The 23,785-nt window shown below is 43.4% G+C and overlaps 1 protein-coding gene across 1 annotated transcript; it reads right to left on the bottom strand.

The window, feature by feature from the left end:
* Positions 1-986: 986 nt before the first annotated feature.
* Positions 987-19,871, bottom strand: LOC309391731 (lymphocyte antigen 6E-like). Its single transcript, XM_081952401.1, has 3 exons — positions 19,805-19,871; positions 3,983-4,108; positions 987-2,195 (listed from the first exon to the last, which is right to left on the bottom strand). Exons 1-3 carry the CDS (start codon positions 19,854-19,856, stop codon positions 1,990-1,992), a joined length of 384 nt encoding a protein of 127 aa, XP_081808527.1. The 5' UTR covers positions 19,857-19,871; the 3' UTR covers positions 987-1,989.
* Between the last annotated feature and the right edge of the window lie 3,914 nt (positions 19,872-23,785).

Genomic DNA, 23,785 nt, shown 5'->3' with positions numbered 1-23,785 from the left:
ACTACTGCAATGCACTCAATGTCTAGTTCCACCTGAAAGGGCAGAGGGGACCTTCTCGCTGGGGAATGGCAGACACAGGACACTGGTCCCACCACCTGAAAGTGTCCGGCTCTTGGCTTCTATCCTCAGTCCTGGTTATCGTATCTTCAATTGTCTTACCTGCTGCATTGCTTTTGAATGCCAAGTTCTGTGGGTGATAAACACACCTGTGATTTTATCAGGGGTGAAGCTGTCAACTTGGCATGCCTTGTGGAAACCTGGTTGTTAAGGGAGCAGGCAGAACTTGGCTCTTCTCATCCCAGCCCCCTTCTTGATTTTGACGTAACACAGGCAAAAATTTGAATGACACCATTAAAGCCCTTGAACCTTATGGTGCAGATATCCCCTGTTACGGGAAGTCAACATGAATGGTTAATTTAGAGCTAATGAAGAGGGGAACCGAGTTTTCCCCCTGCTTGCACTGTGGACATGAGTTTGCAAACTGGGATATTGGTGAACATCGAGACAAAACTTTATTAACATACAGCCCAGATCACAGGACTGAAGCAGCAGGGTGAAGTTTCAAATTTCAAAACCAACTGCAAAATCATGGAAGCTGAAAAAAGAGAATCTTGGAAGAATAACTTGGGGTTCCAACTCGAACGGGTATTGTGCAAGAAGAAATCAAAATGAAATCCGGACAGCTGGGAGGAAAGGAGATTCATTTATTCCCCAAAGAAAGAGGTTTGCCTCTAGAGATAGCTACAGAGAAAATCAGGCACAATAGGCTGATTTAGAGGGGAGCATGTCCTTGGTTTTAATTCAAATTAAACTAAATTAATTGTTTAATTTTAATCTACTTGTGTTTGCAGACATTCTTCTTTGATGCATGGATTAGGTCTGGGTAAAAATAAGTTTTATGGAAATTTGAATGCAAGACCCCCCCTTGCTATTTTTACTTGATTAATTTAGTTTCAGCTCGACTGTCAATTATCCATCAGAGACACTGATTCTCAGTCCTTTATTTTGTTTATTTACTTATTTATTTGTTAATTAGTTTGTCCAACTAATAGATAGCAGGTACAAGTATGAATGTGGACGTGAACAAAGGAAATGAATAGAAATAAATAGAGACAGTAGGACAAGGACGGTAAGCACCCTGGTGTGCTTATGCACGCCTCCTTTGCAGACCTCTTAGGAATGGGGTGAAGTCCATGGTAGACAGTTTAAGGTTGAAACTGCGAGAGTTAGAGAGGGTGTAACAATGGAGTCGGGTAGTTCATTCCAGGAATTGACCACTGTGTTACTGAAGTCGCATTTTCTGCAATCGAGTTTGGAGCGGTTTACCTTGAGTTTGTATCGGTTGTTTGTCCATGTATTATTCTGGTTGAAGTGGAAGTAGTTGTGGATTATATATTCCCTTAAATATTAACAGAATTTTGGATTCTGTTAATATTTAAGGGAAGAGGGAGACAGTAAAATGATTAAAATATCATTTGATTAAAATGTCCCACAAGATCACACCACATGGTGACCTTCTAAGTAGCCACAACCGCATCCTCTCACATCCAGGCTTGCAATCCTGTTGCTGCTGACCAGGGTTGATTGTCATCAGATTCGCCTAGGGTTCACTTTTCCCTAAAGACTTGCAGTTGTGTCCTTTCCACACAAGGTGAATAGAACCATCATTAACTCATCTCGGAAAGTGTGTGTGTGGGGAGAACATTACCAAGAAGAAAATGTGGTTAATGATGTCCTTTGGGTGCACCCAAGTAGAAATTTATTTTTAATTAAGCCAGTTCTACAAAATAATGTTATTATGTGTCAAGAGGAAGAAGGATGCTGTGTCAGCCAGCTGCTTGACAGTTTTTAATAAATGCTTAACATAGGAGAATCAATAATCCATTTGGTGTATTGATCCTAGGTTCAAGAGGAGAGCCTCTGAGATGCTTCAGGAGTCTGGATGAAATTTGCTAGTCTCTCTTTCTTGTAAGAATTATGAGCAATCCCTTATCTAGACTGGAAGATGTAGAAGAAACTGCCCAGGATTCCCAAAACCAGCACCATATTGTTTAGTTTCACGCTGGCAGCCCCACTGATGTTACACAAGATAGATGTGCAGCACTTCGTAGCGACAGATGACACTCCTGTGTCCATGAAGTTTTCATCACAGGTTGGAGCACATCGCTTGCTGATGCTGTAGTCATCGGCCTCACCTTATGCGGCAAAATAAAATCAAGTAATTATATAAAATGCAAGAAATAAGAATCCACCAAAAAAAGGGGGAGGGGATTTCAGCCCTATCTAGACTCAGCTTCCCTTCTGGCTGGAGCTTCTAATTGGGCCACTTGAATGTGGGTGTACTTCAACTCCCAGAATTCCCCAGCCAGCAGAAATTGGTCCACCCAGTTTCAAATTGCTGAAGTTGAAAAACTTTTCCTGGGTCTTTCCTTTACTTTCCAAGTGTCCCACTTCACAGCATAAGGGAAGGACATTAAACACTCCTCATTTCCCTGGTAGATCCATTCTTCCTCCAACTTTCTTAACCATGGCTGAACTTCTCTGTCTAAAACATCAAGGTCAAGTATATCTGAGCCCAACAGCCTCTTCCTAGCTCCCCCTTCCACTCAAACCTCTAGAGAACAAGTAACTTGGAAATTAAGTAAGTTCAAAAGAAACTTTCTTCTGCTCATCGTATAATTCAAGTCAGGCTCCAAACTTATGAATATCGACATCACGGCATCCCTGTTCCCAGGATTTAAGAGCAATATTCATTCAATATTTTAAAGATGAAAGTAGTTTTGGTATTAGATCATCCCCATAAGCTGCTTTCTGGTTCTTTGCAAATGTAGCCCATACAGTAATTATTTCTGATTCCATGTACCAAAGCTGCTTTTTTTTCCCCAAGAGGCAATTGGACCTTGTTTTTTCTTTGAAGATGTTTCGCTTCTCATTCCAGAAGCTTCTTCAGCTCTGGATGATGGGGAGTGGAAGAATTTATATTCCTTGCAGAAAGCTGGTCATTTGCATCCTTTTTAGAGAGTTGTTGAGGCTTCTCAGAGTTTTATCTCTGCCGTCAGGGACACCTGAGTGGTGTAAATGGGTATAGAGAAGTGATGGCTAATCTTTTTGTCATCGCGTGATGAAAGCGCATTCCATAATGTAATATGTGCACGCTCGTCCCATGCCCCATTTTGGGTCTAGTAGGCCTCCCTTCAGCCTCCTGGGAAAAAAAATGGGCCATGGGGGGGGGCCGTGCTGCACCCCCTGTGCCCCGTTTTGGCCCAAGCAGGCCTCCCTGCAGCCCCCTGGAAGCAAAAACAGGCTGTGGGAGGCATGCATGCCTGTGCGATAGAACTGAGCTGGGGCAATGGCTCATGTTCCTGCAGAGAGGGCTCTGCGCGCCACCTGTGGCACATGTGCCATAGGTTCTCATCAGTGGTGGGTTCCTGCCGGATCGCGCCGGATCGCGCGCTCCCTTTCGGCACTAAACCCGGAAGTACGGTCTTGCCCCGCCCCTGGCGACGCGACGACGCTTGCCTGCGCTCCACCAGCTCGGCTGGGAACGGAGACGTTTCCTCAGCGGAGTGGAGCGCCTGAAAGGGACGCAGGCTCAGCCTGCCAGGCTGCCACCACTCCACTGAAGACATTGCTGAGCAGAGAAACGTCTCCGTTCCCAGCCGAGCTGGTGGAGCGCAGGCAAGCGTCGTCCCATCGCCAGGGGCGGGGCAAGAATGTACTTCCGGGTTCATCGCCGAAAGGGAGCGCGCGATCCGGGTTTAGCGCCGAAAGGGAGCGCGCGCGATCCGGTGCGATCCGGCAGGAACCCACCACTGGTTCTCATCACCGGTATAGAGCCTTTCTGTGAACTGTTGAAAGGACTGTGTTGTAGACTGGAGATGGTCTTCAAAGAAAAAACAGAAAGTCCAGTTGCCTCTTGGAAAATCACCTTTGGGACAACCACAAACTGGATGACGGAGAATTCTGCTTCAATAATACATACCATGCCTGCCGCGTCTAACCGTTTTAATGGTAGTGCAGTATTTGTCTTTTTCTGCACACTTCTTCATTGCCATACAGTTCCAGTTGGAAGGTTCATTTTCACAGTAGTAGCAGGCGAGGGAACACACTGAATAAAAGAGAGAAAAACACACATTTTATATAAGAGTAGCCTGGATAAACATCCATCGTCCATTGAGAAACTTTCCATGCCAAGAATCAAGTAGATTTAGGCAAGAAAAAACAAAAGGCACAGGTACAGTATAGATGATACCTTGCTCAATAGTAGTAACTGTGAAAGGGATCTTGGAGTCCTAGTGGACAACCATTTAAATGTGAGCCAGCAGTGTGCAGCAGCTGCCAAAAAAGCCAACACAGTTCTAGGCTGCATCAACAGAGGGATAGAATCAAGATCACGTAAAGTGTTAATATCACTTTATGAGGCCTTGGTAAGGCCAAACTTGGAATACGGCATTCAGCTTTGGTCGCCGCAATGTAGAAAAGATGCGGAGACTCTAGAAAGAGTGCAGAGAAGAGCAACCAAGATGATTGGGTGGTGGTGGTGGTGGTGGAGGAGGCTAAAACATATGAGGAACGGTTGCAGGAACTGGGTATGTCTAGTCTAATGAAAAGAAGGACTAGGGGAGACACAGCAGTATTCCAATATCTCAGGTGTTGCCACAAAAAAGAGGGAGTCAAACTATTCTCCAAGGCACATGAAGGCAGAACAAGAAGCAATGGGTGGAAACTAATCAAGGAGAGAGGCAACTTAGAACTGAGGAGTAATTTCCTGACAGAACAATTAATCAGTGGAACATCTTGCCTCCAGAAGTTGTGAATGCCCCAACACTGGAAGTCTTTAAGAAGATGTTGGATAGCCATTTGTCTGAAACGGTATAGGGTTTCCTGCCTAGGCAGGGGGTTGGACTAGAAGACCTCCAAGGTCCCTTCCAACTCTGCTATTGTATTGTACTGTATTGTATTCCTGGACTTATAGTCCAACCTAGGAATGGCTGGGCATTTTAAATCCAAATGCAGGTGGTCCTCGCCTTACGAACACAGTTGAGCCCAAACATTCTGTTGCTAAGCGAGGCAGTGTTTAAGTGAGTTTTACTCCATTTTACAACCTTTCTCGCCACAGTTGTTCAGTGAGTCACTGAAATTGTTAAGTTAGCAACACAGTTGTTGAGTTAATCTGTGAAAATTGTTGTTGTTGCTGTGGAAAGGGGGATCATGTGACACCAACACCCACACACCCGGGACCCCGTCATAAATATGAGCGGTTGGCAAGGGTCTCAATTTTGATCCTGTGACCGTGGGGATGCAGCAACGGTCGTAAGTGTGGAAAATGGTCATAATTATTCAGTGCTGTTGTAAACTCAAACGGTCACTAAATGTACTCTTGTAAGTCGAGGACTATCTGTAAAGGTAGAACCAAAACATAACAGCACCCTTTTTTTTCAGACTTTGCTATAATTACAAGGAAGAATCATTATTAAATTATTAGACAGAATAAGGATACTTCAAAAAACATTTCGTGTGAATCCCAAATTCAGAACATTGCAATACTTTTTTTTTTTTTTAAAAAAAAAGCTGTTTGGATTTTACAAAATCACCAGTTGTTGGTCGATAATAAATGAAAACTATACAGGTAATCTTCATTTAGAAACTGTTTCATTTAGCAACTGTTTGCAGTTACAATGGTAATGAAAAATTAGCTTCACAACCAGTTTGTGACATTTGCTGGTCTATAAAGCAACGAAAAGTTAAAGCTAGATCATCAAGACAGATGTGATTTCACTTAATGACTGCTTTACTTAACAACCAAGCTGCTGGTCTCAGTCTTGGCTACTAAGCAGGATATACCTGTAGCCCCAGATATTGTGTTCGTGGAATTAAATTCCAATGAATATTACTTCCCAGTGGGCCTCAAATTATGACTACAATTGAGCCTAAAATTTCTGTTGCATTGTTAGGTGAGTTTGGCCTCATTTTATGGCCTTTTTTGTCACAGTTGTTAAGTGAATCACTGCAGCTACTAAGTTAGTAACAAGATTGTTAAGTGAATTGGGCTTCCCCGTTGACTTGTCTTGTCTTTTGGTTGCAAACGATCATGTGACCCTGGGACTCTGCAACCAAGAGCCGAAGTGGCGTAGTGATTAGAGTGGAGCACTGCAGGCTACTACAGCTGACCGCTGCCTGCAGTTCGGCAGTTCAAATCTCACTGGCTCAAGGTTGACTCATCCTTCCAGCCTTCCATCCTTCCGAGGTGGGTAAAATGAGGACCTAGATTGTTGGGGGCAAGAGGCTGACTCTGTAAACCGCTTAGAGAGGGCTGTAAAAACATTATGAAGCGGGATATAAGTCTAAGTGCTATTGGTATTGCTCTCATAAATATGAACCAGTTGCCAAGTGTTCAATTGTTGATCATGTGACCAAGGGGATGCTGCAAAGGTTGTAACTGTGTAAAATGGCTGTCAGTCACTTTTTCAGGGCCATTGTAACGTTGAATGGTCACTAAATCAACTGTTGTAAGTTGAGGGTTATCTGAACTTGCTTTTATGTAAACATGCAGAGAACCAAAATCCACAACGTCCCTTTCTCATTCCAGGATACCCAGCTCTAGGCAAAATTCCCAGCTCAATTAAAGGATATCTTTATAAACAGTAAGCTCAGCTCCATTTTCAATAGGGATTCTGCTATAATCTAGTTCACCACCAGGTGGCAGGAGCAGGACAGATTGTTTTCCTGAATCTCTGCTGCCATCTAGTGTTGATCTGAATATTGGAAACTTAGATGTGTCAGAACCCTAGTAATTTAATACAGATATTATGATGCTCAGTTTTATGGGAAACACATGTAGTTCTTGCTTTACAACTGGCTCCTAAGTGAATTTCCTGCATCTCTCTGGGGATACTTATGACCCAGTTCCAAAGTTCTGCTGGGTGGACTCCCCACAGTCACATGACCACATGTGAGACATTTGGCAACTGGTCTGCATTCACAGCTATTTGCAATGTCCTGCAATCCTATGACTGCCTTTCACAATAGTTTTGCTGAAACCAAGCATTCAGTTGCAACTTTCAGCAGAATTGGCCCATATTGGTTGACAACTGCAGCATTCACTTAATGCAAGGCAAAACAAGTCATGAAGTCAAGTCAGTTATGTGGGTGGCTCAGTTTAAGAGCATCAGGACTTAATGACCATTACGGTCATAAGTCAAGGACTATCTATAAATGGTTTTCCTTCTCTCTCTTTCTCTAGGCATCTTGAGAAGGTCTGCTCTCAATAGCCATGGAATCCTGCTTCTAAAGGTCACTCTATATGGAGTGGAAAGGCCTAGATTAGGTGGTCCTCTGGTCCACATCAACAACTCTCTTCTTGTAACCTCAAGTTACAGAATAATAGAGTTGGAGGGGACCTTAGAGGTCTTCTTATCCAACACCCTGCCCAAGCAGGAGACCCTATTCCAGTGATGGCTAACCTTTTTTGGATCGTGTGCCAAAAGCAGGGGCAGCGCAGGGCGGGTCATGCGCGGGCGTGCCCACACCCATAATGCTATGTGTGTGACCCCCCTCCCCGCACACATGCACATACAACCAGCACCTCCCCTGCTTTTGCTGTGCTTTTTCACCCTGCCCAGGCTCCAGAGGCTTTCTAGGAGTCTGGGGAGGGAGAAAACAGCCTCCCACTCAGAGGCTTCCCAAGCTTCCCTGAAGCCTATGGAGTGCGAAACACCAGCCCTACGGCCAAACCGGACGTTCAGGAACGGACTTCCAGTTTGCTCATAGGGCCTTTATTCGCCCTCCAGAGGAAGCCTCCACAGGGCGAAAAACAGCCTTAAAAGAAGGCCAAAGTCAGCTGACCAGTGCGCATATGCGCGCTGGAGCTGACAGCACAACTCCTTGCGTGCCCTTACCAATGTCTATGCCATGCTATAGGTTCGCCATCACGACCCTATTCCATTCCAGACAAATGACTGTCCAATCTCTTCTTAAAAACCTCCAGTGTTGGATGTCAATGGAGATTCTCCATCATCCAAGACATGGTTGTCCCCAAGATGCTTTTTCAGGAGGCAACTGGGCTTCCTGGTTTGACGTTTTGCTTCTCATCCAAGAAGTGAAATGTCTTCAAAGAAAAACCAGAAAATCCAGTTGCCTCTTGAAAAAGCACTTTTGGCACTCCAGTGTTGGAGCAGCTACAACTTCTGGAGACAAGCCATTCCACTGATAAATTGTTGTCACTGTGAAAAAAAATATATCCTTAGTCTTAGATTGGTTCTCTCCTTGATTAATTCCCATCCTTTCTTTCTTGTTCTGCCTTCAGGCACTTTGGAGAATAGGTTGACCTCCCTCCTCTTTGTGGCAGCTCCTCAAATATTGGAAGACTGCTCTCATGTCACCCCAGTCCTTCCTTTTCATTACACTAAACGTTTCCAAATTGATCAGCAACTTCTACTACATTCAGTCCCAAAGCATCAAGAGCCAACCAAGCTGTTCTGGTGATGATATTGAAGTCCACATCTAATTGCCGGTTGTCCGTTTATCCTTAGATCTGCAGGACCTGATGAAATCCTAATGGAGATTTAGACATGTAAGATCTGCTTGTTTTTTTTTTTCTGCCCTGCCTAGGTTGAAATAACTCATTAGACACAAATAGCTGGGTGGAACTGCCACACCTCCTGGAAGGGGAATGACCCAGAAATGAATCCAAGGAATTCAGTTGGTTTCATTACAAGGTAGTAGGTGGTAGGACTGGCAACTGACCTGTGGATGAAACCTGTTTGCATTGCATCATTTCATTATGCACCAGAAGCATGAAAGACACAACGAGAAAGATTGGCGCTCATTCAAATCAGCCTTATGATTTTCCCGGGGCATTAATTGGGTCATTAATATAACTTCTCAAACTTACTCAACTAGCCTCTGAGAATCAGACAGGATTGAGCAAAAGAAACAAAAAATAAACATGAGAGCAAACTTAGTGTAGAATTTAAAAACTGGGAAGTCATAAATTCTAGTCCTGTCTTAGGCTGGCTGGTCTTTTGGTCCAGCCCATCACTTTCCCCCAGCCCTGGGAAGGAGGCAATGGCAAACCACTTCTGAAAATTGTTATCAATAATGTTACAGGCATTTGTCAAGGCAGCCTCTGAAAATCGAATGCGAGTGAACAGAAGAAGAAAAAAGTTTTAATATTGGACCCTTGATATTTATGACTAAATTTGCTTGCAAAGGAAAATGTTGGGTGTTGAAAGATCTCCACGATGAAATTCTTCCCTTAACTTTGGAAGTTTTTAAGAAGAGATTGAACAACCATTTGTCTGAAGTGTATAGGGTTTCCTGAGAAATGGAACCACAGGTTTCCCGAGCAGGGAGTTGGACTAGAAGATCTCCAAGGTCCCCTCCAACTCTGTTATTCTGTTAACTTGAAGATCTCAGCTAAATGGATACCAATTTATAAATTTTCATTTCAGTCCTGCTACTTGGACAAATATCCAAAGATGAGAAGATTGCTTGGAGATCTAGACCAGTGTTTCTCAACTTTGGCAAATTTAAGATGGTCTTCAGCTCCCAGAATTCCACAGCCAGCACGTACAACATACAAATATACAGGTGGAGCTTCAATTGCACCACGATTGAGGGCAAACTTGCTAGATGATTTAACTTCTCACCACATTTTATATTTTTCTCTCTATTCTAGGGTGGGTCTTGTTTAGCACAGTTTGGAAAGAGGGGGAGGGGGAGGGACAACAAAATAACAGAGTTGGAAGGGACCTTGGAGGTCTTCTAGTCCAATCCCCTGCTCAAGTAGGAGACACTGTACCACTTCAGGCAAATGATTGTCTGATCTCTTCTTAGAAGCCTCCAGTGACGAAGCATCCACAACTTCTGAAGGCAAGCTGTTAGAAAGCAGATGAGCTCCTATCAGTGTTTTTCACACACAGCACAGTTAAGATGTATGGACTTCAAATGCCTGGTACATGGCATCAAGTTTCACCTTCTTGGGTTTTCTTTTTTTTTTAACCTCCTTTGCAAATGTACCCTCTTGAAAAGGAGCGAACGGTGCCTGTAACTGTAATACAGTTGGTTACAAGCAGGGGTGGTATTCGCTTACTACTGGTTTGCAAATGTGAGCGCGCGCAGGCATACGCATGCTTCACTCACATGTGCCATGTCCGCGCATGCGTACGGCCTGCCATGCATGCACTTTGGCTTGAAAATGTGCCTAAATAGGATGGCACAGAGCCAGGGCGGGTGGGCCCACCTGTGATTTCCACTATCAGTTCGAGTGAACTGGTACGAACCGGCTGAATACCACCTCTGGTTACAAGGCATTGACTGCTTGCTTATGTCATCAGCGTGGTTCCGTCGTATTGTTTGTCATGTCTTTAACATGCAGTGACGTGCAGTCAGGGGAGACAGGGGAGGCACAGCCTCACCACTGTATCATGAAAAGAAAAAAAATGTAAAAGGAAAAAGGTGAAAGCTGAGGTCAGGCTGAGCTATTTGCTGCCTCACCGTGGATGACTCTGCTTAACTGTTAAAAAAAGCCTCTAAAAAGCGCCCTCTACTATGAGGCAGGAGAACTGCATGCCTCATCTAGTCTGACTTTAGGGGTTTTATGATCACTCGAGCAGAGTTAAGCAAGGGTTAAAAGCCTAAAAATTCCTGATGTAGGTGAGGCACGCAGTTCTCCTGCCTCATAGTAGAGGGTGCTCATTTGGGCGGGGCTTCTTCAGAAGACCCGAGGCAAGAGCAGAGTTGAAATCCACTCTGAAACAGCTGGAAAAGGTACATGTGGGTCGGAGGGAGGGGTAGGAATTCAAACTTCATCCTCCTGGTGCGGGGCTTTGAGCAAAGGCTGGAGGGAAGGACTCTGGATCACTTATACTCTCCCTGCGATGTAGTTTGATTGCAGGCAGAGCCATGTTGCCTTTTCAAACCTGTAATCAGTGAAGTTGGGCTGGATCTTTCCGGGGCTGGGGGAAAGTGTGTGTAGTCCAATCCAACTTGTGTGTGTGTTTGTGTGTGTGTGTGTGTGTGTTTGAGAGAGGGGGGAGGGAGGGAGAGAGGGAGGAAGGAGAGGAAGGGAGAAGAAAAAGAAAAAGAAAGAAGGAAACTTCTTTCGCAAAGGAGAAAAACAAATGCTGTCACTTTAAATCGGAACTGAGCATGCCTGGCTGTGGAATTCTGGGAGTTGAAGTCCACAAGTCTAAAAAAATTTGAAACCCACCACTGGATCAGTGCCTCACCAGCCATAAACCTCACCGCACGTCACTGTTAACATGCAATCTGGATCAGCTTCCCCCACAGAAGAGGCTGGTTGGCAGAGACTCTTTCCTATCAGATCATCAATAATTGAGCAGAAAATCTAGTTGGAGATTGTAGGCCAGGTCATCCATTCCCCTATCTCTTGATTTCCTGCTTTGGGTTGAGAGGTGACCTCCTCAGCAAATGTGTCATCCATCCAAAGCCACAAAGCACATGGAAAAGCATCCGTCTTTTGGGACAGGCCCAAATGACTGTGACAAACCTTCCCAGGATATTTCAATTTGGCAATCATTTGGATATAAACAGTGGTGGGATTCAAATTTACTACCAGTTCTGTGGGTGTGACTTGGTGGGCATGGTGTTGCTTGGTGGGCATGGCAGGGGAAGGATGCTGCAAAATCCCCCTCCCTTCCCCACCCCACTAACCTGCTTTCCAGCTCCTTTCTGCTGTGCAGGGCAACAAAAGAAGACCCAGCCTCTGGGAGGCTGGGCTGAAGCAATAGACCAACCACACCGATCAGCTGGGTGTCAGCGGGGGCTGGGCCAGCCTATCTGCTGGTTCTCCGAACTACTCAAATTTTCTGCCACCAGTTTGCCAGAACCAGTCAGAACCGACTGAATACCACTTCTGGATAAAACCCACTTTTCATCGATAGCCAAGGGAGTATGTATATACTATAAAAAGTTATCATCCACCCCACTCCTAGAACAATGAAATATTTTGGGGACTATTAAAAAAAGGCAGAATGTTATATTTCAATATACAATATACAATAGCAGACTTGGAAGGGACCTTGGAGGTCTTCTAGTCCAACCCCCTGCCTAGGCAGGAAACCCTATACCGTTTCAGACCGTTTCCCTAAAAGAGAAATAAAAAAATTGTAAGGGAGACAGAAACTCCGAGCCACAGTTCCTCCCCCCCCCCCCCGGGTACATATTGTGCCCATTGAAAAAGATTGGGCCAGCCTATCTACCAAACACAAGACCTTCAGTTCCAGGATGATGGGATTAAGACATGACCCTTCAGGATATAGGATTAACCCACTACCATCTAGCAGCAGAGCTCACTACATCTCCTAAGGACATTGCATCACCCTCCAATCTTCAACCAATCTTAGCTCAGACAACCTGTAGAGCCAGCTATGTGCCCTATGACAGTCAATAGAATACATGTTCTTGCACAGGAACAGGAAGCTCAAGTGCAAAGCCCAAGAAAAGGTATAATGAACCCCCATTCTCAACTCCATGGGGTCAGATGTATGTATGTATGTATGTATGTATGTATGTATGCATGCATGCATGCATGTATGTATGTATGTATGTATGTATGTATGTGACTTCTTCCATGTTCAGATCAAACTCTAGACTGCCAAAATTAAGCCACCTTCTTGGCTTTGCCATTGGCCAATAATAAGTCATTGTCAGAACAAGTTTCTGGTAGTAGCCAACATACCAGCAGACGGACCAGGCTCTGTATCTCTCCACATTCACATAACCTGTTGTCATCTGCTAAAAGCCTCCACTTAGGCCCTCAACCCATTCAGAATCCTCCAAGTAATATAAGAAAGGTTGGATCCTAGTCAGCCATATTTATCTGTATCCTGCCTTATTATTTTTACGAATAACTCAAGGCAGCGAACATACCTAGCACACCTTTGTCTTCTATTTTCCCTGCAACAGCAACCCGATGAAGTAAATAGGCTGAGAGAAGGTGACTAGTTCATGGTCACCCAGCCAGCATTCATGTCTAAGGCGGGACTAGAACTCACTCTCTCCTGGTGATTGTCCCAATGTTCCCCAGCCAGCGTTCATATCTAAAGCAGGACTAGAACTCACCACTATTGGTGATTGGCCCAAAGTCACCCATCCAGTGTTCATGTCTAAAGCAGGACTAGAACTCCCCATCTCCTGGTGATTGGCCCAAAGACACCCAGACAGCTTTCGTTTCTAAGAAAGGACTACAACTCACTGTCTCCTAGTGATTGGCTCAAAGTCACCCAGCCAGCGCTCATGTCTAAAGCTGGACTAGAACTCCCCATCTCCTGGTGATTGGGCCAAACACACACACAATAGTACTGAAGGTGTTAAACCATGACTGGGGGCACCCAGGTTAAAGTCCAACTCACTTGTGGAAGCTCACAAGATGATTTCGAACCAGTCATTCTCCATCTGCCTGACCTACTTCACAAGGAAAAATTAGGGAGTCCTGGAATGAAACTTTGGGCGTATGGAGGAAAGGCCAGGGTATAAACCTAACAAACCATAAATCCTAAACTTGTTTCTCCTGTTTCTAAAAGTTTTGCTCTGAAGTGTCATCCAGAAATCTTGGAAGAGATTTCTACACCTGAAAGAAATTCAAGGTGTCAGCGTCATTTCCACGTGTCGATGTTTGCATGACATTAATCACCTCCCTGAGACATGGCTCTAATTTACAATGTTTAAAACTTGTGCTTTGTGCATTCATGGACAAGAATCTCCTAGATGGTCCTATCCAACTCACTCAAAGATAAACCTGAATTTCTCTTCAGGGTTATAAATCCTATGGGTGGATGGAGCCTTAAGGAGAAGAATTATATGCTTCTTTATATCATCCTAACCCTAAAGGTGATTGTGATGACATCACTAAACTCAAAGAGAGAAGTGTTGCTCTCATTCTGAATAGACTTACATATGATGATATCAGAAAGCCAACTCTGAAGAAATCTGAAGAAAGATCTCTTTTGCAACCCAAAAAATAAGAGGAAACATGAATGTTTCATGATAAAAAATGAAACTCTTTAAAAGGTAAAGGTTCCCCTTGCACAAATGTGCTAATTGTTCCTGACTCTAGGGGGCAGTGCTCATCTCCGTTTCAAAACTGAAGAGCCAGCCCTGTCCGAAGACGTCTCCGTGGTCATGTGGCTGGCATGACTAAATACTGAAGGCCCACGGAATGCTGTTTCCTTCCCACCAAAGGTGGTCCCTATTTTTCTACTTGCATTTTTACATGCTTTTTTAGCTGCTAGGTTGGCAGAAGCTGGGACAAGTAATGGGAGCTCACTCCGTTACGCGGTGCTAGGGATTCAAACCACCGAACTGCTTACTTTTCTGATCGACAAGCTCAGCCCTTAGTTCTATTTCTCCTCACTCTTTAAATATATATAAAGAATGACTGACTTTGTGCCTAAAGTAGCTACTAGAGTTCCTGGTCTCCAGGTTTCTGAGCTGATGCCTTCTCTGTGACACCAAGTGAGCTCTCATTTTACCATGTTTCCCTAAAAATAAGACCTATTCAAAAAATAAGCCCTAGCTTGACTTTACACAAATGCACCCAATAAGCCCTATCCCCAAAATAAGCCCTAGTTAAGACTACTACGCCAATTCCATTGCACCTGGTTGCATGGGGTGGGGTGAGATGCATGGGTAAAAATCAACCTAGGGTAGGGGGTGGAGCTGCTTACCTTTGCACGGTACAGCCAGGCTTCGCACACCCTAACCTTGCCCACTTCTATTGCCAATCCTACTCGCCTGGACTACTGCAATGCTCTCTACATGGGGCTGCCCTTGAAGAGCACCCGGAGGCTTTAGCTGGTCCAGAATGCGGCCAAGCAGGTTGTCATGGGGGTACCTAGGTGCTCCCATGTCACACCCCTTTTAGGCGGCCTGCACTGGTTGCCGGTTGTTTTCCGGGTGCGATTCAAGGTATTAATTATGACCTTTAAAGCACTCCATGGCTTAGGCCCAGGGTACCTGCGAGACCACCTACTGCCACCCGTAGCCTCCCACTGTCCAGTACGATCCCACAGAGTTGGCCTCCTCAGGGTGCCGTCGGCCAGACAGTGTCGGCTGGTGACCCCCAGGGGGAGAGCCTTCTCTGTGGGAGCGCCTTCCCTCTGGAATGAGCTGCCCCCGGAGCTTCGCATAATCCCTGACCTCCGGTCTTTCCGACGCACCCTAAAAAGTTGGCTTTTCCAGCAAGCCGGCCTGGCCTGTTAATTTTTAACTTATTTTAAATGTAAATGTCTTTTAAATTCGGTTGTTTTTTTGGATATGTATATAATTTTTTTTAACTTTTGGGATGTGTGTTTTTTTAATGTTGTACGCCACCCTGAGTCCTTTTGGAGAAGGGCAGCATATAAATCCAAATAAACAGAAACAGAAACAAACAGAAACAATTGCTGCCACTTGTGTGTGTCACCCCCCTGCCTCTGTTTTGCTGTCAGAGGCCTTCAGCAAAGGCCTCTGCAGCCAAGAAACTAGTTCCAGATTGACGCATGTGGTGCCCCCCCAAATCTGCTTTGCCATCAGAGGCAGCATCAGAGTTTACTTCTTGGCTGCAGATGTCTGATGGCGAAATGAGGCCGGCAGGCACTGCATGCAAGTGGCAACAAACAGCCGCAGAAGAAGTGGGCCAGCAGTGGCCACACGGGTTCCTGCTGGCTCATCAGCTGGCCATACCCTTACGGGGAATCGAACCAGGGCTGTATTGCATATTAGGCCGATGTAATTGCCACTAAGCCACAGCTCTCTTCCTTATCAGCTAGGCCAGGGAAATAGGTATGTATTTGTGTTACAACCCCTGGTATGCCCAAATATGGGAGGGAGCTCACTACTCCCCCTTTCTGTCCTTCAGCTCATTACAGAGGACCATCCAGGCAGAAAACCATATTTCTATTTTTAATGTTGCCTTTTTATATTTGTGTTGTATTTGTGCTGATAAATATATATCAGCACAAATACACACACACACACACACACACACACACACACACACACACACACACACACATATTTGGTTGTTCTTTGGTTGTTCGGGTTTTCTCCCACGTAGAATTGGAAGTATCTTCACAACGTTTCGATGAAGTCTCATTCATCATCTTCCGGCTGGTGCTTCCGGCTTGGTGCTTCCGGCACCAAGCTCCAGCAAGCTCCTGGAAGCTCCAGCAAGCTCCTGGAAGCACCAAGCCGGAAGCACCAGCCTGAAGATGATGAATGAGACTTCATCGAAACATCATGAAGATACTTCCAATTCTACGCGGGAGAAAACCCGAACAACCAAAGACGTACATACAAACACCCGCGAAAACCTCAGAAAACATACATACATACATACATACATACATACATACATACATACATACATACATACATATATATATATATATATATATATATATATATATATATGTTGTAATTGTACTGATAAATAAATAAAGGGAGACTAGGATAGATCTATTTTGAGCTAATTAGCTCTCATCAGCTAGCCATACCCTTACTGGGATTAGAACCCAGGCTGTATATATATATAGGATCGGGTCTTATTTTCAGGAAAGCACAGTATCTATCCTTTTACTTATTTTTATTATTAGATGTTAATTGCAGTTCCTACGTAAAATTACACTTTAGATCCATCCTCCTTACATAGCTGATACACCTACGTGCAATTCAATGCCTACACATACATTGCTGGGGCTTAATTCAACAGGAGACTTTCTTGACTACAAATGATGACAGTAGATGGACTGAGTGGGTGGATTGTGCAAACAAACATTGTGTTATACAAACAAAGCACATCCGATGACAGAGGCCTATGTAAGGTGCTGCCCAAAATACTCAAGATGGTGACCACGACAAGTTTCTCCTGTTTGTTTATGTACAACACACACAAAATACAGGCGAGGCTTCAATTACACCCATGGTTGACTTAGATGACTCAGAGACCCATTGGCTGGCTTTGTGGTGAACTGGCCAAGTATCTGTACATATTTATTTTGGATAAATACTTTATTTTGTTAGTTCTTAATATTGCTTTAAAACAAAACAAAACAAAATAAATAGTTAAATTAAATTAACATCTTTTTTGTTTTCAATATAGTATATCTATTTTGAATGAATGAATGAATATTGTATTGGGACTTTATTCTGGAATGGGCATTGCTCAAGAGAGAGAAAGAAAGAAAAAAGGAAGGAAGGAAGGAAGGAATGAATGAATGAAAGAAAGAAAGAATAATAAATAAATAAATAAATAAATAAATAAATAAATAAATAAATAAATAAATAAATAAATAAATAAATAAATGTGACTCATTCTGGAATGGGCAGCACCCTGTTTAAATAGGCAGGCAGGCAGGCAGATAGATAAATAGATAGATAGATAGATAGATAGATAGATAGATAGATAGATAGATAGATAGATAGATAGATAGATAGTCCATTTGGAATTCCATTCAGAAACCTGACACCATTCTGTCGGATGACAACACCCCATTGAACTAATGAATGAATGAATGAACGAACGAATGAATACATGCATAAATAAATAAATACATACATACATAAATACATGCTAATATATAAATGAATGAATGAATGAATGAATGAAGTTTTGCCTTGCGGGGGAGCCCTGACGGAGCCCCAGGAATGCAACTCAGGGGAAAAAACTTTCTATGGACCACGTCTCAAAGGTGCTTTTCTTTTTTTCTCTCCCAAGGCAACTGGACTGTTTTTGTTTTTTTTGAGGAAGATGTTTCGCTTCTCATCCAAGAAGCATCATCGGTTCTGGCGAGAGGATGGGGGATGAAGGAGATTTAAGACAACGTGACCAGGATGACATGAAAATCTCCAACGGCATTCCTACAGGCCGGTCTTACCAACTTTAAGATGTGTGGACTTTCTGTCTATCTATATTTGAGGGGCTGCTCCAAAGAAGAGGGGGACAATGTGTTCTACGAAGCACCAGAAGGGAAGACAAGAAAAAAAAAATGGATGGAAACAAACCAAGGAGAGAAGCAACCTGGAATTAAGGAGAAATGCCCTAACAGTGAAGACAATTAATCGGTAGAACAACTTGCCTCCAGAAGTTGTGGGTGCTTCATCACTAGAGATCTTTAAGAAGAAATTCCCACTTGTTTCAAATGGTATAGGTTCTCCTGCTTGAGCAGGGGGGTGGACTAGAGGACCTCCAAGGTCCCTTCCAACTCTGTTATTCTATTCTATTCCATTCCATTCCATTCATTATTCTATTCTATTCTATTCTATTCTATTCTATTCTATTCTATTCTATTCTATTCTATTCTATTCTATTCTATTCTATTCTATTCTATTCTATTCTACTCTACTCTACTCTACTCTTTTGTATTTCTATTTCTATTCTATATTTCTATTTCTATTCCATTCCATTCCATTCATATTTCTATTTCTGTTTCTGTTTCTGTTTCTGTTTCTGTTTCTGTTCCTTTTCCTATTTCCATTCCATTCCATTCCATTCTATTCTATTCTTATTTCTATTCTATTCTTTTCTTATTTCTATTCTATATTTCTATTTCCATTTCTATTTCTATTTCTATTCCAATTCCTATTCCTATTTAATTCCATTCCATTCTATTTCTATTTCTATTCTTTCTATTTCTATTCTATTCTATTCTATTCTATTCTGTTCTATTCTATTCTATAATTATTAATATATTAATTAATTATTGATTAATATAATTGTTATTGTTATTGTTGTTATGATTATTACTTGCAGAACCAGCCAGATGGATATTCACCTATCACGTTCTTCCCAAAGACCTGGGATAGACAAATGTTGTCTGATGGTCTAAGTATCATCACAGAATATAAACTGCTGTTGTTATTTTGCTGCTACTATTTGAACATTTCTTTTTCTTTTTGTATTTCTATCCTTTGACAGTGCATCTAATTCACCCTCCAGCTATTGAGCAGAATATAAATAAACAGGCATATCTGAATAGTCGTAATTATTTTAAGTGTTCTTATTTTTATTTAATGTAAGCTGCCTGGAGATAACTTGGAGCCAGGCAGCCTAAAAGAATATTAAATAAATAGATGAGTAAATTGCCATAAATCCTCCATCACCATAGCCAATATGAACAACTGAATGTAGATTTTGTCATAGTACTACCCTGTTTTCACCAAAATAATAAGCGCAATTGGGCTTTTGAGCGCATACGCTAAAATAAGCCCTCCCCTGAAAATAAGCCCTCCCCAAAATATTGCAAAACAGCAGCAGCCACGAGGTGACCACGCTCACCGCCTCCTGCACCTCAAAAATAATAAGACCTCCCTGAAAGTAAGGCCAAGTGCTTATTTCAGGGATCAAAAGAAAATAGGACCCTGTGTTATTTTCAGGGAAACATTGTATACAGCTGTGTGATAGGATTCACTATCTCACTGGAGCTTCCAGTCTCAGGTGAAGTCTATCTCACAAAGCTACATGTGATAAACAATCAGACAAGAGCTACCCAATTTGTCGGCTGACCCAGAATGGAAGCGTGGTTCAAACCTAGAAGAAACGTTGATGTCTTATTTATTCGATTACTTTTTATTCAATTTTTATTTAGTTATTTGATTATGGGGCCGCCGATCTGAAATAGATGACTCTGGCCATCTCTTATGTTGCCTTCCCTTCGGGTCACTCACCTGGGATGCCTTCCTACAGACCAAAAGCCTTCAAAAACTGCCCCATTGTTCCTTTTTAAAATTAATAAAAAGCCATCAACGCTTAATTAATAACATTCTATTCATTTTTGTAATAGGATACAAAAAATGGCCATACCTTTCTCTGTGCAAACGACAGCCAGCAAGAAGGTAACAAGCAGCGTTTTCATGGTTGCAAAGTTCTCCAGAACTTCACCAGAAGTTCCTGCTAAGGGGAGGCTCTATTTATACCTTGGAGGTGTTGCCTTTTTGTTGTGGTTGCTGTTTTCGTTGCCTGAATTGCCATCACAACAAACTGCAGGGAAGAGCCATGCCTATCATTGAGGGAGGATCCCAAATCCAGTGAGGAATGCCTAATCTCCTAGCAAGATGTCCCAGGCATTTAAATTCTTGCTCTGCTACAACCCAGGCAAGTGTCTAATTCTCCAGAGAGAGCTAACACTGAGTTGGATGGAGAAACAGCCTCATATATCCCTTCTCTCCATTCCAAAGGACATACTTGACTAGGAGATGAGAAATTACGGCTGAAATTTGCCTGAAAAGGTATATGGTTTCCTGCTTGAGCAGGGTAGGTTGGACTAGAAGACCTCCAAGGTCCTTATCAACCAGGGGTGGGATTCAAAAAATTTAGCAACCAGTTGCTGAGTGGGCGTGGCCATGGTAGGTGTGTCCTATTCAACCTCTTGTACCATGGCAGCGGGGAAGGGCATTTTTGCCCTCATCAGGCTCCAGAAGCTTTCTTTGAGCCTCCAAGAGGGCAAAAACAGCCTCCTCCGGACTCCCGAGGCCCTCTGGAGGCTGGAAATGGGCCTCTCTGAGCCTTCGTGTGGGCTCTGCACTTACCTGGCATCTAAAATGGGCCACGTAGAGACTCCTGGGAGGGAGAGGGGCCAGCCAGTTCTTGCAACTACCGGTTCAGTGAACCGGATATAAAATTAGCATCCAGTTTACCAAAACTGGCCCAATTGTAATCACAAGTAACATTTATTACTGACCTTCCTGGATGGCTTTTTAAATTTTAAATTTCGGGGTTTTTAATTGGTTTTAGATTGTTTTTAACTATTAATTAGTTTGGGCTAATATACAGACTGTATGTTTACGTTGTTTGCCTGGGGTTTCGTGTTGTGCTTTGTTGTTTTTATATATGTACTGTCTGTACACCGCCCCGAGTCCCTACGGGGAGAAGGGGCGGTTTATAAATTTAATAAACTCAAACTCAACTCAAACTCAAACTCAAACTGGTTCAAACCCGCTGAATCCCATGACTGCTTTCAACTCTATTATTCCACATTCTATTTTTTGGACACATGATGGAAGGCAAGAGTCTTGAAGAATTTCTTCTTGAAGAAATTGAAGACCCTCCATGGGTCTGGATGGCTACCAGGAGGCCCTTCACAAGAACTCTGAAAAACAACAACAAAAACACCCTTATTCCTCAACTCAGTTACAGGCAGACAATCCTGGTGAAATGTATTCCCTGCATCTCAAAGAGTCAGAAGCAACTGACCATGGCCAGAAGAAACCCAACAATAGAAGCATCCTTCCCCAGGAGTGTGAGGGATGCAGTGGCTCAGTGGCTAAGACGCTGAGCTTGTTGGGCAGAAAGGTCGGAAGTTCGGTGGTTCGAATCCCTAGCGCCACATAATGGAGTGAGCTCCTGTTACTCGTCCCAGCTTCTGCCAACCTAGCAGTTCGAAAGCATGTAAAAATGCAAGTAGAAAAAATAGAAACCACCTTTGGTGGGAAGATAACAGAGTTCCACTCACCTTTGGCATTTAATCATGTCATGGAGATGCCTTCAAACAGCGCTGACTCTTCGGCTTTGAAACTAGAGTCCGGAATGAATAGCACATATGTGCGAGGGGAACTTTTACCTTTAATGAATAGCCAGCATCTTCCCCAGGAGTGCTGAGTAGGGATCGTATGTTTTGAAAGCAGTCGTCAGTCACTGTTGTAACTTCGAACAATCGTATTGGCCAGGCTGTAGAAAGTCAGCATCCCCCCCACTCCTAGAAGAATGAAATATTTTTAGGAAATATTAAAAAGGCAGAATATTATATTTCCCCAAAAAGAGAAATTAAAAAAAAATCATAAGGGAGACAGAAGGAGATATTTTGTGCCGATTGAGAAAGATTGGGCTGGCCTATCTACAAAACAAAAGACCTTCAGCTACAGGATGAAAGGATTAGGACATGACCCTTCAAGACATAATAGGATTTACCTACTAAGACAGGGGTGTCCAAACTTGGGAACTTCAAGACTTGTGGACTTCAACTCCCAGAATTCCCCAGCCAGCCATGCTGGCTGGGGAATTCTGTGAGTTGAAGTCCACAAGTCTTAAAGTTCCCAAGTTTGGACACCCCTGTACTAAGACATAGCACTCACTACATTGCAGTCTCCTAAGGACCCACCAAACCTCAACCAAACTTAGCTCAGACAACCTATAGAGCCAGCTATGACCCCTACAACAGTCAATAGAATACATTTTCTTCCACAGGAAGAGGAAGCTCAAGTGCAAAGCCCAAGAGAAGGTATTAAAAAAAAACCTTCATCTCAACTCCATGTGGTCAGCTGCCCAGAATCACATCTTCTTGGTGGTTCTGCTTCATCAATAAATGGTCCCTCTTTCCTATCAGCCTCCGACCTACATTTTGTCTCCAGTGCCTTTCTCCTGGCTTGGAACCGAACCAGATGGCTATTCCTTCCAACAAGCCCAAGTGTTGTTTGGCACACAGACCAAACCTAAGTCAGTTAGGTGTTGCAGGAAACCCTATACCATGCTTGTCCAGTCTTTTCTTGAAAACCCTCAGTGATGGAGGACCCACAACTTCCAGAGGTGGCTTTGATTTCAGCTATAAACCACAGATTTGAGCTTTAGCTTTATTATTTCTCCTTCCTGTGAGCAATCTTCTGGTTTGGCTTTATCTAGGGTGGAATGAAGTTGAATTAGCAATTAACTTGTCTTGATGGACAACTGCTGATAATTTCAGTTTACAGTTTGACCCAAATCAACACCCACATCTGAAATTCAGGCTTTGGCAAAGCTCCTTGTATGAACCAACTGATTTTGACTTCTTTGTTCCTTGTTCTCAGTAGATTTTTAAAAAATCCTTTTCACTGAAACTGTTTGGCCCAGAACATCAAGGTTTTCTAATGTACAACGTTAATGCATTTACAATGTGCAAATCAGGGGTGGGTTCCTGCCAGTTCTAACCTCTTCTATAGAAGAGATTCCACAAATCTACAGTGCCATTTAGAACCGGTTCCAGCTCCCTCCCTCCACCCGTCCGCACATCATCAAGATGAAGAGCGAGAGGAGGAATTCTGGGAGTTGAAGTCCACAAGTCTTAAAGCTGTCAAGTTTGAACACCCCTGGGGTTTTTTTTCTAAAGGGTTAGGGGTGCAAGGGTCTTGTAACTTGACAGCTTTAAGACTTGTGTGCTTCGAATGCCAGAGTTTCTGAGCCAACATTTTGGTTGCTAAGCAAGAGCGTTGTTAAGTGAGTTTCACCACATTTTACAAGTTGGCCACTCCCACCCAGTCACATGGCCAGCAAGCCACTCCCACAAAGCAGGCCACACCTACAGAAGAGGTTCTAAAAATTCTCGAAACCCACCACTGGTGCAAACCATGTGTAGTAATATTGCCTATCTAATGTTTGTTAAGGAATTGTGACTTGCCATCTACATGAAGAATTTGATGGATGATCAAAGCCTCAGGGGTGGGTTGTTCCCATCATTACTGCCAGTTCGGTGCGCACAATAAAATGCCAGACACACGCTTCTCACTTGTGCATTTGCACATGCCTCCAACAGAGTCCTCATCAGAGCATTTCCAGACTCCAGGACTGGCCCATGTTCCTCCCCAACCTCCTCACTGTCTGAATCTGCTGAAGGCTCTGCTGGCCACTGGTGGGCCACAACAAATTTGTGTTCCAGTGACATGTGTGGTGTTATGTGCTGCAGTACTTGCTTGTTGGTCACCTTCGAGGTCCAAGAAATACAGGTAGTCCTCAACTTACAACAGTTCGTTCGGTGGCCATTTAAAGTTAAAGCAGCTTATGGCTGTTTTTCACCCTTACAACCATTGCAACATCCCC

Source organism: Natrix helvetica (assembly GCF_964273705.1).
Source record: "Natrix helvetica genome assembly, chromosome: 4".
Taxonomy (NCBI): Eukaryota; Metazoa; Chordata; class Lepidosauria; order Squamata; family Natricidae; genus Natrix; species Natrix helvetica.
The sequence above is the reverse complement of the archived record's forward strand: the minus strand, read 5'-3'. Positions and strand labels throughout refer to the sequence as shown.